The sequence below is a fragment of the Euleptes europaea genome, chromosome 11 (genome assembly GCF_029931775.1).
Source record: "Euleptes europaea isolate rEulEur1 chromosome 11, rEulEur1.hap1, whole genome shotgun sequence".
In the NCBI taxonomy this organism is placed as follows: Eukaryota; Metazoa; Chordata; class Lepidosauria; order Squamata; family Sphaerodactylidae; genus Euleptes; species Euleptes europaea.
This window is the reverse complement of record NC_079322.1, coordinates 38,911,864-38,929,281: the sequence shown is the minus strand read 5'-3', so window position 1 is coordinate 38,929,281 and position 17,418 is coordinate 38,911,864. Positions and strand designations below refer to the sequence as shown.

General features: G+C 41.5%; 1 protein-coding gene across 1 annotated transcript in view; it reads left to right on the top strand.

The window, feature by feature from the left end:
- Positions 1-202: 202 nt before the first annotated feature.
- The window catches only part of PLCL2 (phospholipase C like 2), a 101,847-nt gene continuing 84,631 nt past the window's right edge, over positions 203-17,418 (top strand). The window contains exon 1 of the mRNA XM_056858019.1: positions 203-297. Within this exon, the coding sequence (XP_056713997.1) occupies positions 205-297 (93 nt within the window). The 5' untranslated portion in view covers positions 203-204. The remainder of the gene's footprint in view (positions 298-17,418) is intronic.

Here is a 17,418-nt window from a genome sequence, read left to right as displayed (position 1 = left end):
GCGCCCCTCCCGCCGGCCGGCCCCATGGCCGAGTTCGGCAGCCGCGGGGGTAGCGCCTCCTCCCCGAGCCCCGCGCGCGGCAAGGGGGCCTTCAAAGCGGGAGACGGCGAAGGCGGCGGCGGCGGCGGCGGGAGGATCCATTTGGACGGCGCGGGCAACCGGGTCTCCAACGGGGACTGCGCCCTGGTGGGCCCCCGGGAGGAGATGGGGCCGGGCAGCCCTGGCCTGGAGAGAGGCTGTGCCGCCTCGCAGCCAGAAGGCAAGGCGGGCATCCCCAGGAAAACCAGCATCATCAAGGTGAGGAGCCGCGGGGGGGGGGGGGAGATTGCTCCGGCTGCTGGTGCAAAACAAAAGGGGTGGTTGGGGTGAGATCTCCGGACAAGCCGTCTGTCGGTGTGCCTGGAGGGTGTTTTGACAGCTTGAGGAAGCTTTGCTTCAGAGTCCCCTCTCCACTGGGTTGCACAAGCCATGCTGGGATTGTGCAAGTGGTGAGATTTGGTGTTCTCTGTGTGTTTGGGGGAGGGTTTAGTGCTTCTCAGATGCAGAATGTGCAACCTGCTTTCCCTGCAGAGCATCCATGGTTTTTTTTTTTTAATTTTTGTGGCTGATTCTGTGGGGATGCAGAGTGCACCTGTGCAGAGCAGCTTTGTACCTTGCTGACAGGCGCGCAGCAAGCAAGCTGAAAACCAGGGATAAATGACGTGAGTCAGGGAGAAATAGGAACACCCTCATAAAAGTGACAGCTCATCCGTCAGGGGACTGTTTATGATGGCTTTACCTGCAGCCTCTACCTTTCTTAATTATTATCTATATATTGATGCTGGTATATACACAGGATAGGCAGGAGAAAGTTCGACTGTGCTGGTAAATGTCTCCTAGGTAAACAACGATGCACGTCTTAGAACCCTGGTTAAAAATGTAGAGGACAGTTGGATTTGTAACAAGAAACGAAATTATCTCCTACAGCTATAGGACACAGCTTTAATAAAAACTCAATTGTGCGTCATCCGCACGGGCAATTTTAAGTAGAGACGAGCTTCACAGAAATCTATATAAAATAGTAGCATTGCTGCCGGTGTGGAGTCACATACACCGGTCACATAGCCAATATTATCCTCTTGCCAAGATCAGGGTTGCTATTTTCAGTTGCTTCTTGTGAATTAAATGTTTCTAGAAAGACTTGTTAAATCATCTCAGCAGAGCTTGGACTGCAACAAACTGCGGGGTGTTGCTTAGAGAATCAAGGGGAGGACAAGGACAGGCGGTGGTGGAATGTACTTGACAATCGCGTACCCACCCTTCCTGTTAGGGAGAGGTGATGTTGATGGGTAGCCACTCACAGCAGGGTGCATGTATGATGGTGGTGAGAGTCTGTAGTACAGAGGCAAAGTTCTGTTGTCTCTCATGCAGGTATTGTTTGACATTCCTGGATTCTGTCAAATACCTTTGCACTCTAGACTGAAGATAATTTCTAACTCCTGAGATGGTATCCTCCAGCAATCCAGTAAAGGACGTTGTAATTTCTGGTGTATTGGATTCTGTTAAACAAGGCTTCAGAATAGTGTTTTGTTGATATAGCAGTTTATAGTTCAAAAGAATCAAGGTAAATCTGCTTTGTCCCAAACTTCTTGCCTGTTTCAAAGCTAGGGGAGGGTTCCACAATGTGGCAATATAAAGGTGCACTTCCTCTGGTAATGTAGTGACGCATAATGACTTCTGGCACAATTCATTTTTTTTAAAGTGCATGTGGACTTATTTCCTGGCAATTTTAAGATATCGCTGCTTAGTGACAACTGTACGTTATGTAGATTTGTTTTCTCACGATCTGTTCTGCATTGTTACAGTCACTGACTAGAATAGGATTGCACCTGCAGGCACTTAAAAATGGACTGAGGTATGGAGTTTATTGAGCATCCTTAACCACTCAAGGGCACCTCATTACCCACGGAAAATATGTAAATGATGTTAGGTGCCCATTTTAAAAACATGACATTGATTCTGTGTAGGTACAAAAGTTATGCAGATGTATCCTCTGTGCATGCAGTATAACCAACTGTGCAAATTTAGAACTTCCACTTAGTGAAATGCCAGTGTTAGTAAAATGCCACTGTGATATATATGTCTTTAAGGCCATGCATGATTCTTTTTAAAGGACATAGCAAAGAACATGGCAAAACACTTACAAGTGAGTGATATTAATACAACTGTATCCGTTAATACAGTCCTAACAAGAAATATACGTATCGACTGAAACTAGTCTTTATTTCAGGGTACTGTGGTGTGCCTGCCAAGTGCAACTGGAGTTCCTTAGTTATATACTGAAAATTTATGTTGGGATGCTGTAATCATGAATGCATGTTTGTGCAGTTTATATTAGCACTGATTTCATTATGTTAGCAGTGCTCACCACAATGACAGTGAAATTGGCATTCTCTTTTCCAGTATACTCTATTCTATCTTTAATTAACAGTGCCTGCCTTATCTTTCTAGAAGCTGGGGTTGGTTTGTATGCTGTTATACTCTTGTCTCCTTTCTCCTCCTTTCCCTTCATTGTATTTCCATTGTCCAGGCTTATGGCCTGCTCCTACAAGCCATTCTGGTTTGGTAACAGGATATGATAGTTGGGTCCTGGTTTTATAGTATGGGGATCTAAGACTTCTCAGGAAGTACTGTTCTGTGCTCAGTGCCATCCTAAGCAGAGTTTACAGTGCCATCCTAAGCAGAGTTACACTCTTCTAAATACAATTGAGCCGGTGGACTTAAAAGGGTGTAACTCTACCTAGAATCGCATAGTTAGATTTGCTTCTGGGCAGAATTCAAAAGTGTTTGTCGTCATCTTTAAAGCCCTAAGTGGTCTGGGACCTAGATCTTCTGGATGGGCTCTTATCTGTGTGTCCCTTCTAGTTCAGGGGACTATTAAAGATAGGGCCATCTCTATTCTGGCTGTCTACCCTTTAGAGTCAATTGCTTGGTGTAGGCTTGAGGTGTAAATGTTTTGCTCCAGCTAAACTTTTTTGTTGATGTGTTGGCTTGGTTTGTTGATCAGTTTAGTTCCCACCCACGCCCCCTTGCTGCCTTTGGAGCCTGTTTTTGGCCAAGAATTTGCAGCCTAAACACTTACTCTGTGATGATAATATCAAGAGGTTTTCCTGTCTTCCAAGGGCTGGTCCGCAGATTACTTTTTCCACGTGGGGTACCACTTCCACACAGCAACTCTCTGTGCCCTCTTATCTGTATCTCCCACGTGACTTCTGGCCTTCATGGAGAGTTTCCATTGCCAGCACTGGATGATGAAATGGAAGGTGGGAGAGAGCTTGGTGTTTCTGCCCCCACCTTGGTTGTGCTTAAGATGATGTTTTGTCTGCATTGCTTCAAGCTGTGCCCTTGCCTTTGAAGAGAACACAGTTGCTTAAGGGTGGGATGTTGCACTTTCAGCCCTTTGGAATAAGTGCTACCTGTTCCTTTTCTCTAGGAAGCATTATGTATGTAGAAATCAGAGTAATCAATTTTATTCCATTTCATGTTTTAACTGGTTGAGTTCCCCAGATGCGTACGGTATTACCTTATAACTGGACAGCTGTGTTAATCAGAGGGTATTTTTCTTAATCAGTTACTGGCTCAGTCTTTCTTTTTCTTTTTTGTCGCTTGTGGTAGAATCTTAAGCAGAGTTACTCCCTTCTAAGCTCCTTGAAGCCAAGGGGCTTAGAAGGCCGGAACTCTGCTTAGGATTGCACTGTTTAGGATTGTACTGTAAGTCCCCTCTTGTTTGTTTTTCTCCTTTTCTGCTTCCAAATGGATTTGGCAGATGGAGTATATCCGTTGAATATGCTGCTGGGCAAGTCAAGTAACATTTCCAGGGTGAAGTCCTGTGGGCTCTGAACACTATCTGTAAATCTCCTGTGTGTTTTAAAAGCAGCAGCCGTGCATTCTTTACTTATGTTTCTTCCTTTAGCTTATCTGAAAAGCACCCCTTACTAATTTCTCCTGGAGAAAATTCCACAAAAGGCAACAGCAATTTATTTGGTTATTCTATGATAAATGAAAACAGTACATTTTCACTTTGTGTCACGCTTGGTGCCTTTACACTTCTGTACTGAATATAGTTTTTTAAAAAATCAGCAGCTACTGACAATACGTTGCTTAATGTATGTATTAATCTTGTATGCGCTTTGACTTTATGGATCTTTTCTTCTTTAACCCAATCTCAGGGGTGGAAATCATAATCAAATGGGCTTTTTAACTGTACTCACCATCTGCAAGTGAGTCATTTTAAAGAAACTGAAAGATATTCTGATAATCCCGGAAGAACGTTACTAAAGATAGTTGAAGTAGCAGCTACTAATATAGAATAATTTCAGCTACTGCACAGCAGAGTGTGCATTTTGCTATTTGTATATGTAGAGTGCTAGGAGAGGTACAGGCTCTTTCAAAAGAGAAGGCAGTATTCTGTCTTCTGTTTTTATCTTGAAAAACAACAATGTTGTGAGTTTCTATGTGGTTAAAATTGATGAATGGAACACTCTCAACATAGATCTGGAGCTGTCCTTATGTAAGAAGAGGCTGGAGAGAAGGGAGATACTGGGGGTGGGAGCAAGACACAGCATCAACTAAGAGTTATTACCTCTGCTGGCAAACAACCCCATAAACAGTCTGCCTAGTAAACGTTGGGATGTGACGTCACCCCATGGGTCAGGAATGACCCGGTGCTTGCACAGGGGACTACCTTTACCTTGGTCCCAAAAGCTAGACTTTCTGGAACAGTCTCAGCAACTGTTTAATGTATAAGAAAAGTGCAAGTTCTTCCTTGCACTGTTTCAAGCTGAATTTATTTGTAACCTTGTGCAGCAACAACATTAGGAGATAGATGACTCAAAATTGTCTCCATTCATTTTAAGGTGAATTGTTTAGTCTTTGCAAAAACAAAAATACATCTCCATAACAAAGGACAGGAGTGCCCTGAATTGGTTACCAGTCTCTCTGTTTAGACTGGATTTGGTCCTCTACTAGGTTTGCTGTTGTTATTGGAGCCCTTTGTTTACACAGCAGCTACCTAAACTCAGGAAGCAGAATAACTGTTCTTCTAAGTGCACACTTTTGAGCAAAGGAGCATTTTATGTCAGCCGTAGCCGTAGGTTTCTGGAACAAGACAAAGAGGATAGAATGCTGAAGTTGACATAGGCTGTAGCCCTAAGGACACTTTCCTGGGAGTAAGCTGCGTTGAACAACATGAGACTTACCTCAAAGTGTACCTGCTTAGGATTGCTCCCATACAACATTTCTTCCTTCATTTCTCATCTTAATATATCAGCTTGCTAAATGAGACCATTCATATACTGTATATATGTTCTATGTAATGCACTGAATATTTGCTTAACAAGAACGTAAAGTAACCTGAGGGGTGGGGGAAATCAACTTAAAATTTTAGCCTGCTTTTAGGGATACTGTTCTACAAAACTTTCCTTATTGATCAGTGCTGGAATCTTTGAGACTTGTTTAGGTCTAAATGTAGGCCTAATTTAAAATAAGAACACATATTAAATGTCCAATGATTTTGGAAAGAAGCGCCATCTGATTCCAGGAACCTTCAAAGTGTTTTATGGACTACTGCACAAATAAAAAGGCTGAGTAGGTTTATTTGTGTGGTGCTGCTGGAATGGATGTCACAGAAGCAAACAATTTACAATAGGCTTTTCTCAAAGGAGGCAGGGGAGATTCTGTTATCTTATGAAATGGGATATTTTTCGCTTGACACGCCTCATTAATGTTTTTCTGGAAGTGGCTGGCCTACTGTGATGGCTTTGCTAAGGGTAAAGGGAACATGGATGGCTGTTCTAGGCATACAGTAAAAAATAAGCCTTACTGAATTCTTTTGAGACTTGTTTCTGAACAAACGTATTGTGCTGATGGAGTATTGCACACTTTTTGCTGTATTGGGTTTTTTAAATGATAAATATAACTCCCCCCCCTTCCTAACACCCTTTCATAACTTTGTGTTTTATGCTCTTTTCCTTTGGTTCACATGAACAAATGAAGCTGCCTTATACTGAATCAGACCCTTGGTCCATCAAATTCAGTATTGTCTACTCAGATCGGCAGCGGCTCTCCAGGGTCTCAGGCAGAGAGGTCTTACACATCACCTATTTGCCTAGTCCCTTTAACAGGAGATGGCTGGGGATTGAACCTGGGACCTTCTGCATGCCAAGCAGATGCTCTACCACTGAGCCACAGCCCCTTCCTTCTTCTTTTCTCTCTCTAATGTGGGATTTTTTTGCACCTGGCACTGAAGGCAGAATGATTCCTGTGTGGCTGTGTCTTCTGACATACAGTTAATGATGCATATTCTATGCTCATTTGCTTTAGGCAGGGATAGAGCTGGAATTTACTCTTGTTCCCATGTGTGATGATTACTAGGTGACATTACCATTACTAGGTGACAGGCCAGGCTATGGAATAGGTAGATAGGCTGCCATGCTGAGAAATGACAGGCATTATTGACTTTTGTAAGAGTCTGAAAGCTTGATTTTAAATTGCGTAGTAACATGTTATAAAGCCTTTTCATAGCGCTGCTGACACAAAAATCGTGCTGATTAGTACACTGAGCTTTTAGCTATGGTTGGGTAAATTCATTTGCATATAAACAAAATGGAGTAGAAAAATATTTCTGAAGGCTGCGTTTTGTAGTATTAATAGCAGAATAACGTTTTTGCCTACACTTCAGGCAATTTGTATTTTGCAGCTTGTATAATAAAAATAGTGGTTGCACTCATAGTAAACTATGACCGTTAAGTCTGTTCTGAAATTGGGCTTTGGTATTCTGCATTGGCCATAATATTAGAATGGCTAATCACAGTTTGTGCAAATATCTGTTGTCTGACGTTTCTAAACAGCTAACATTTTTGCCTGAATGACTGCTACAATTGTAATTTGTGACCTTTAATTGCCAGTGAAAAAAATCAACCCGCTTATAAGGTCATTTATTCCCCTTTAATGACATAGTGACTTCTTCAAAATATGGATAGAATTTGAACATAAGGTTCCCTAATACAATTCTGGTCACATCCATTAAACTACACCGCCTCTTACCTATGATGTTTCATTTAATATCAGCTTTAAAAACCAGTTTCGGTTCCTTATTGCTGTAGGAAACATGTCCAAAATGTGAAAATATTAGGAGTCCTGCAATATGCTCCTTAGCAGGACTACTCAGAATCCTACTCAGGTGTGCTCAGTAGGCCTTACTCTTAGGAAAGTGTTATTGGGATAGCACTGGTAAACGTTCTTTCTCAGAAGCAACCATTCTGATCAGTCCTGAGACATGGGAATTCTTCTGTGCCCTGTCAAGCCTTTGAAGTCAGATTTAAAATCCAGCTTGAGAAAGCTGTACAGTAGTAGTTATCGAAGACCAGTTTGTGGCAACCTTGTGGGTGTCAGGAGATGTATCCTCCATGTATATAAGACGTGTCCTGCCTTTTTCCTGGACTCAGCACCTCTTCCCCTTCTGTTTACGTAAGAGCCAAGGGACACTGCTTTTCCACTTGTGTTGCTCAGGAAGGCAGGAAAATAGCCCTCCACGGCATACAGATTGCTCCTTTTTCAGGGCTTCACATTTATGTCCACCAAGTATATAATTCTGAGATTGTTTCTAACAGCTGAGTCAGCATTAAATGGACACAACGGCATCCAAAGTGAATGGCTTCATACTTGTGTTCCCTGAAAAGCACATGGTATTGCTGTCTCATATCTGTTGGCCACCATCATGCATACCAAAATCAGGATTAAGCTAAATTCTGGAAAGAGAACCTTGTTTCCAGGTTGTGTGTGTACATATTTACAATTATTTTAACTGTAATTGCTCAGAAAAATCTTTATGGCACATCTCCAGGGAACTGCCCAAAAGTGGGAACCTGCCCAAAATAAAAAATAATAAAAATATGAAACGTAAAGAGTTAATTAAAACTTAACATTAAACAACAACAACCAGAGCATTAAAAAGGTCTGTAGTTGCCACCTGCCTCGCCTCTGAAGGCAGAGGCACAGAGAGCAGGGCTTGTGTGGTAGATCTTAGTTGGTGGGTTGGACAATGTGGGAGGTAGTAGTCCTTCAAGCACCCTGGCCCCAAGCCATTTTGGGTTTCAGAGGTAAGAACCAGCACTTAGAATTGTGCCCAAACACAAGTGGGCAGCCAATGCAGACCTTTCAGCACAGAGGTGATTCAATCCATGTATCCCACCTCTGACAGTTGCCTGGCTGCCACATATTGGACCAATGGAAGTTTCTGGACCATTTTCAAAGGCGGCCGCGCATAGAGTGCATTACAGTAATCTAACCTGCATGTAATCAGAGCGTGGATCACTGTGGCCAGATTATGCTTTTGGAAGAACAGCCGTTGCTGGCGTGTTAGCAAAAGCAGATAAAAGGTACTACGTGACACTGGGGAAACCCGGGCCTCCAAATGTATGCGAGGATCCAGCAGCTCGCCCCCCAGCTACAAACATGCTCCCTCAGGGGGAGTACAGTCCCCTCAAGGACAGGCTGACTCCTCAGTCCTTGAGAGGCTGCATTCTGGATTGTTTGTATGTAACTTATTACTGGCACTGGAAGAGATTAGTTTGTAAAAAGAAAGCCAGAAGTCAGCCTTTATCTGCCTGAAAATCATGGCCCAAAGTTACATATTAGCATTCTCACACAGACAGGCAATATTTCCTAGACATGCCAGTACTATTGCTAAAAGCATTTTTACAAACATCTCCCTAAAAAATCTCAGAGAGCAATCCTAAACAGGTCTTCTCAGAATGCAACTGAATTTTGTTCTGTCAGTTTTAGTGCCAAGAAATTGTTCTTACGATGGCACTCATTTTTTTTTAAGTTTACTGCTTTTAAAGCTTTGAATTAATCATTGTTACATATAAAAACCTGAAAAAGGTAGCTGAAAGTAGAACAACTGTGAGTGGAAAAAGACAGGCCATTATAGGAAAGCAGTTTTCTTTACCTGTCTGTTTCCAGTTCCCTTTATGGAAAGAAGAAAAAAAAAGATAAGGAAAGAAACTGTCTATAGATTGAAGAAGATACTTACAGCCAGTCATCTTCCTGGTATTGTGTACTTGATGGTCAGCAAATCTCCAGGGATTTAGGGAGAGAAAGATCTTTCCCAATGCTTGTTACTGCAGACCTTTTATAATTGGAGAAGCTAGGGATCGGACCTGGAGCCTTCTGTCTGCAAAGTGTGTACTCATCCACTGAGGCATGGTCCTACCATGAAGCTGGACTGAGAAGTGGTTTTTTTTTTTTCCATTGTGCTTAATTCTCTGATGTATTATTAGGCTTGGCTTGCTTCATCTGAAGTTGTCTGCTTCTGTTCATCGTGCCTCTGAGGTGAGCGATGCTATTAATTCCTGCTCTTTGTGACACAATGTGGTCTGTGCTGTCTGTGCTTATTGCGACATAAGCTAATACGTAATAAGAATTTTGACAAGGGTTTAAACCTGGAATCGGTTTTCAGTGCTAGTATAATTAGTGAAGTAATGACACATAATTGTAAGCTCTTCTGAGAGTGTGCAAGGCATCTTACTGAACTGGTTCGTTGATCAGTTATCTTTCTGAACTGACTCAATCCATTGATTGACCAGAGGTGGCTTTTTATCTTTCCGGTGTTATAGTATAAGTCTATTAGCTGAAGTAAGGGCACGGAGGGTCCATTTTCATTGACTGTCAGTTAGCCTCCAAGAGACAGGCATATAGTTTAAAATACATAGACATCCTCAAAAATCAGTGAACATTCTAATGCAAAATTGATGTGAGTAATAACTTCTTCCCAGAGAAACCGAATGATTGGACATGCCCAAGGCATATGTTTAACAATTAGACACTTTTACTCATTCCTTTTTCTAAAGAGTCGCTGTGGTGTCCAGTATATCTTGAACATAATTTTTTTTGCTGAATAAGTCTCAAGATCCATGTAAAGAGCAGGTATAAGCTTTAAGGCCACATCCAATCACTTTGGCAAAATAGGGCGATCTAGCTCCTATTTCCCTTCATTCCTGAGACTTTGCATATCATATTCATTAATCAGCATCAAGTATTTATAAACAAATATTGTAGGTTTCGTTTTCAGTTAGATTTTGCCTTGATGCAATTAGAACTTCCAGGAGCAAAGGGGACCCTGAGATACTTAATGCTGCAGATACCAACACATGTTGGCGACTGTAAGTACTGCCATTCTTCATAAGGTGGCAAGTCATATCTAGACATCAGCTCAGAAAATGGCAGAAACTCATCATCCTAACCAATGTAAAAATCCCCTTATTGGTTCCATAAAAAAGATTTCTTCTGAATTTTTGTATCTGGACTGGCTCATAATGTTAATTTAGCATGTGAAAACAAGCTGGAAATCATGGGGAACTGTGGCAGCGGCTGTCCAAATCTCCCCCTTCTGGATTTCAACACGCACAAAAATCTACCCCGGATCAAGCAATCACCCTCCCCCTTTAATTTGGAATAAATTACATAGTCACTTAGGTACCGGTCCTCCATCCTTACTTACAGGCATGAATAAATGTGACCATGTGTCCGTAAGCTTTTCAGGATTAGGGATTTCTTATATTAAAAATCTTCTCTGCATTTAATATTGTGAAAGATTATCACTACGTTGTGTCCAGATTCAATTTAACCAAATAGCTTCTAGGAAGTAATCAAAGCTATTCCCTCCTGTTTCTAATATAAAAAGTACTTGATCTTCGTATTCAGCCTTGCAAATATGTTTACTTGGAAGTGAGTCCATGATTAAAATTGAACTTGCTTTTCAAGTAAATATGCTTAAATCTCAGTTTTAACGTAATAATTATTTTTGCCTGCAAGATGTTTACTTTTGCGCATATTGCTTCATAACAAACAAAAATGTTACATGTTCAGTAATGGCTTTTTGTATAATCTCCTAATTAAGTATGAAAGTACATAATGCCACCCAATGAGGGATTTTCCCCATTGCTGACTGTGGCATTATTGTTTGTAGAGTACCATACATATGGTGCTTTACGGAGTAACAAGCACATGGTAGATCCCTGCCTTAAGAGATTTACAAGCTGAATCAGGTTTATACACTCAGGGCTCCATCTTTGCAGCTGGCTGTGGAAGCCACATGCCTTCATGGAAATTGAATGTTACAGTGTGGCATTAAACATGAATTTGTGGAATCACAATGCTGACATTTGTCAGAATCTGCCTGTCAGATTCCACTGTCCTGGAGCTCCATTATAGGGTGTGTAGAGAGCTGTTCAGTGCGACAGAGACTGAAGGGGACTTTGGGAGGTTAGGTTTGTCAGTAGCAAGGCATATTGTGGGATAGATAAGTCTAAAAAGATAAGAGTTTTTTGGGGATGTTGTTTTTCTGCTGGTATTACAGTGCAGTATCTGAAAACAAGGACAAAACCTGTATGATACTTTTTAATACGACCAACCAATTGACACAAAACGTGCAAGCTTTTGAGCTCACCATAACTTCATCAGGCTGTATGTTAACAAAACTTTTAAAAGTAGAGGGGTGAGAAGCGGATTTTTCAGGCATTGATGTTACGTCCTGATCTTACAAACGTCTTTTGTGAAACGTGTATAAGCCTGAAACTAACTTGATTGCTGGTTAAGGTTATAGCACACACTTTCTGGGAAGAGGCAGTATTTGATGGCTTTTTGTCTTTGTCTTCCCAGAATGTGTTGTAATCTAACACCTACAGCAATTAAACTGTGAGCCTGTCACCATCTAATATCAAAGGCTGACAAGATGGGTCTTGAAATATTGACCTGGATTTTCCTCTTTCAATTTTTAACTTGTTAACATCTAGTCTGATGAAGCTTGAAAGCTTGCACAACATTTTCTGTCATTTTGATTGTCCCTAATAAAAGGTATTACATGGATTTTGTTTCTTCTAGATTTTGCATGGGCCAGTATGGCTGTTTACACCTAGTTTGTCCAGGAGCCATTTTTCGGTGGCTTCCTTTGTTAGGAGGAGCCCTGTGGCGCAGAGTGGTAAGCAGCAGTACTGCAGGCCAAGCTCTGCTCACGACCTGAGTTCGATCCTGATGGAAGTTGGTTTCAGGTAGCCGGCTCAAGGTTGACTCAGCCTTCCATCCTTTTGAGGTCAGTAAAATGAGTACCCAGCTTGCTGGGGGTAAAGGGAAGATGACTGGGGAAGACACTGGCAAACCACCCCGTAAACAAAGTCTGCCTAGTAAACGTCGAGATGTGACATCACCCCATGGGTCAGGAATGACCCGATGCTTGCACAGGGGACCTTTACCTTTTTTTAACCTTTTCCTTTGTTAGACAAGGATGTGGGGTAGAGGTAAAATAATATCTGAAGTAGTGTTTCATTTTATTTACAGCCCTTCCTCCAAGGAGCTCCTTGCAAGTTTATTTTATTTATTTTACTTCGTTTATAGCCAGCCTTTCTCACTGAGATTAAAGGCAGCTTTTGTGAGGATGTTTGACTGAAACACAGTGGCTTGCTCATTCCCAACACGCTCCACATCATTGATGTTCGGGGATTTAGCCCCTGTATCCTGACAGCACAACACTTTGTCATCTACATGACACTGAGTTTAAATGTAACATTAACTTTACAAACATTATATAAAATAATTATATAAAACATTATATAAAATACATAAATTGTATTTGATCGCATTATGTTTCGCAGCAGTAACAGCACAGAATCACGATCTGCAGGACTGTTCAAATGGTTGTTATGTGATCTTACAGAGGTTATTCCCAGAGTTATTTTTAAATACTCATGCGCCCACTTAACTTCCTTAGTCAGGAGCAGCCGGGGTTGTCTTCAGCAATGGCCATTTTAACTATTTGCTTTATGTAAGCTGTCTGTTAATCTACTCTTCCTTTATCATAATAGACACCGTCTCATTCTATGTTGCTTTTAAATAAGAAAATAAAAAAATATAGTTAATTGTGTGGACAAACAGGTAGATTTTTTAAGCTATAAAATAACTATCAAAATAACATGAGAAGCTTGCCTAAGACCAAAGTGCCCGGCAATTCAGCCAGTCCTTCCTGAAATGCTTCCTGAAACTCTTTGCACCCATTCTTTTTAAAATTTCTGATCTGCTTTTTCTTATCATGGATCTGCATGAATATCCAGAATGTTACGATGTTCCTCCGCTGCATTGCTTGGATTTCAAAGTCCGCTCAGGAACCAGAGCTTAGGTATAGCATGTTGTGAAATGTGTCTATTTGTTTATGCTGACTGATGTTGGATACAACTCTTTCTTTATGTGGAATAGTTAAGACACCATGCACCAAATAACTTCTTTTTCTAGATAAGGAAGTAGATTTCTCAAACAATCACTTCTCAGTTTTGCTTGCTCGACCAACCAGCTTGACCATAAATTGTGCCTTGGCAGTTGAGGCGAGCAGAAAAGACACATTTTTTTTTTAAAAAAATGCTATCATATGAGCTCCTTGCAATTTGCACCCTGCTGTGGCATTTAACAGATAATGCTGTATAAGTACATCAGTACTGTCTGTGTGCTATTAAAATATTCTCAACTTCTGGAAGCCTTATACCTGCTTCAAACATTTTATTGTTAATACTGGGAAGAGGGAAGTAGTTGTTTGGAGGTAAATAAATATACACAGTACTGTGTCAGCTTTAGTATTCCACTGCTTTGGATTTCTAGAAATGCCTACTTTTCTGCACATGAAACAAAGGGACTGGAAAGAGGATCTCAGTTGAGTCGCGTGTAAAAACAACATAGCTGCTTTTTGTTTTATGTGTATATTCAAAGTCACTTCAGAGCAGTCAGCTTGCTGGGTAACCCACAGGCCATCTCTGGACACATGACTTCTGTAGAACTTCACAGTGAAAAGATGAACATTTAATTAATACGAATAAACAGTGCACAAGAATGCTTAAAGTGTCAGTGTCTTTCAATGGACTAGAGTTATAGATGTACTTAAAATGCTTAGCGTGGGTTGGTATGTTCACTTTAGTATGCACCAAAGTTTGCATTTCTTTCTGTGGACAGACAATATATACATGTGCAAAATGCAAAGGAATTAGGTTCAGGTATTTGCTGCTATTGTGTCTAGGACTGCCATATCAACAAAAAGTAGTTTGTAAATCCCCTAGCTCTTTGACTGTAGAGAAGTGTGAGTGTAACTGTTATGTGAGTTCTGATCTAACCGTGTGTAGTCGCCTTTTCCCTTTCAGGAAGTGATAGCATAGAAAGAGGTTATGTTGCCACTTTTCTAGAGAAAATGTAATCTAACAGGACATGTGAGAGCTGTTCAGTAGTCAACAAGTTTATTTCTTCAGTTTAATATTGTGGCACGTTGAGAAAATCCACTGGGTTTCTAGCCCTTTATATTTACATGAAAAATGAAGTCCATAATTCTAAGAATTGTTTATTGCTTGTTTCTAGGGGTGGGGAACTTCATAACTTGCCCAGTATCAATTCATCTTTACACGTGGAATGTTACTGGAATGTCTAGGCATTTAGGGGTTGTTATTATTATAGAACAGTGGCTCCCAAATTGGGCAGTACCACCCCCTGGGGGGCGGTGGGATTACCTAGGGCAGTGGTCGGCAAACTCATTAGTCAACAGAGCCAAATATAACAGTACAATGATTGAGATTTCTTTTGAGCGCCACCTAAACAAATAAAGGGAGAAGAAAGAGGGGGCAGGAAATCAGCTTGCTTTCCCCATCATTTCCCCCACCCTGCAGTTATTTATGGAGCTGTCAGCTCGCTTTTATTAAGTCCCATCAACATAAATAACACTGGCGGCGGGGAGGAGATCAGGAGGCGCCTCGCCGTCCCTGCGCGGCCACCCGCCGCCGACACGGCTCCCCTCCTCCGGGCATCGTCCGGGGGTCGCGGGGGGGCCTTCCCTGGGCCGCCCGCCCGCCTGGGGACCCTCCACGCAGTCCGCGCTGATGCGCCTCCGCAATGCGCCTCCTCCTCCACCTGGCCTCCGGCTGAGTCCCATTGGGAGGCCATGTCTACCCACTGGCTTTCTTGGCGGTAGACTTGGACTCAGAGGAGGGGAAAAAGTCCCCCTTCAGAGGCCAGGTCTACCAATTGGCTTCTATGGGCCTCCGGAGGCCAGGTCTACTACCAAGAAAGCCAATGGGTAGACCTGGCCTCCCAATGGGACTCAGCCGGAGGCCAGGTCTACCAATAGGCTTTATGGTGGTAGACCAGGCCTCCAGACGAGGACTCCGGATGGGGAGGGGGAAATGGCAGGGACTTACAATTTAATTTTTATCAATAAATAAGATCACTATTAAGTATGATATCAAGTTTTATTCAGTGTACCTATAGTTTAATTAAGACTTAAAACTTTAATTAAAGTTTATTAAGTTAATAAACAGTGTACCTACCTATATAGTTTAAGTTTAAGAAATTTGGCTCTCAAAAGAAATCTCAATCGTTGTACTGTTGATATTTGGCTCTTTTGACTAATGAGTTTGCCGACCCCTGGTATAGAGTATAAAAAGATAGACTAGTTTAGATTTGTTTACAGTTCAGCACAGTGAGATAAAAGACATAAGAAGTATCTTGGTTTGTGCTGATAATTTGCGGAGCAGGTTCTATTGCTTCAGCAGCCATACACACACAACTGGATTGGAACAATGATGGTTTGTGGCCGCTAAGTGATTTGTGGCCGCTACCACGTCATTGTCAAAAGCTCTGCCTTCCCCATCCAAACAAAGCCACTGCTTTGTGAAACTTAGCCGATCAGTCTCACTTTTAGATTTGGGAGCAGGAAATAATTGCATGATTAACCCTCCCTGCTTTTGTATTTGAAATGGTTTGGATTTAATTAATTTTATTTAAAATATTTTTTTTTATTTAAATAGAAATAGTTGGAATGTTTTAAGCTGGATATTGTTGGTGATGGTTACTAATCCATGTAACCGAAAGCTCAGAGTTGGTGAAATGCAAACCCTTTCCCTGGAATAATACTTCTCGTAAATGGTCTTGTAGGAATTGTTCAGACTCATGCCGTGATAATGGGCATTGGAGGCAAATTTGATTGTATTTATTATACAAAAAGTAATTAACTTGATTGATTTCTCATACAGAGAAATATTTTCCTTTACTGAATGGTTCCCTAACTGTGGGTTGTCCTCTTAGGAGCACAAAATACCTACTAGGGGAATCAAAGATCAAGGGAGGGGTATGAATAGTTAAAGCTTTTGTTTTAATCCATAAAACTTGGATGTTTAAGATGTCCCTGGCAGAAGATTCTTATTGATGAATATGGAATTTGTGATGACTGACACTGTCCCATCTTTCCCACTTAATCTGGGAAGAAGAGCTGCTACCTTATATTGATGCTTCTCTTTGCATAGGTTTAGGAAGAGGCCAGTGATGTCTGTTGTTTTTTAATGCCAATGTTGAATTTGTACCACAAGCTTATAAAGCTTCCTGCTGTGTTCACATGACTGCATGTGGAAATCTTTGCACTTTCACTAGTAAAACACATAGTTGGCGCTGAGTTAGATAAACAGAATTAAGTGTAGTTTAGATGGAACAAGGGAAGAAATGTGATCATTTGTCTATAGTAGAAATATTATTTGGCTCTTGTGGCCCTTTCTTACATGCCCAGGGTAATGCCGATCACCACAGGGTCAGGAAGCAATTTTCCTCCAGGCCAGATTGGCCAGAGATCCTGGAGCGTTCCCCCCCCATCTTCTGGGCATGGAATAGGGGTCACTGGGGGTGTGGGGTGGAGGTAGCTGTGAATATCCTGCATTGTGCAGGGGGTTGGACTAGATGACCCTGGTGGTCCCTTCCAACTCTATGATTCTATATCAAAATGCCGGTAGTTGCAAAATTGGAAGTTTAGTGTGTATCCGTAATAAATAGCTGGGATCTAAAGAATTGCTCACTCTCACAGAAAGGGGTTGTGCCAGTTCAGCGAAATTTTAGAAATTTATTTGCTTTCAAATTGCTGACCCCCCCATCCTCAATATGTTATTACAAACTACTTTTGAAAGCAGTTTGCTATGAGAACAGAGGCGACTGTTACAGAAAAAGGAAGCCTGAAGACAAGCAAAGCCGACCAGGGCTCACTATTCCATGACTCTTTGAATCCCGATTGCTTTCTGCTGCAGTTCCCTGCTGATCTGAGGTATCTGTGATATTTTCACGGTTTTTTTCCTCCAGGTCATCAAAACATTTTATAAGCTATTAAAATGGGTATGTGAAACCTTCTCCAGGGATTCAATGCTTCTGTGATAGTATCTATGTAGTTTTATTGCAAGGCTACTGTGTGCCATTCTTGGAGTAATTGGTATATGACCTGCACTTAAAAGTGAGATACCATTAAAGTTGACATAATTTTGCCTAGGCTGCACAATTTGAACCTCAACCAAGCGCCAGTCCTACACTGGCTGAACAAAA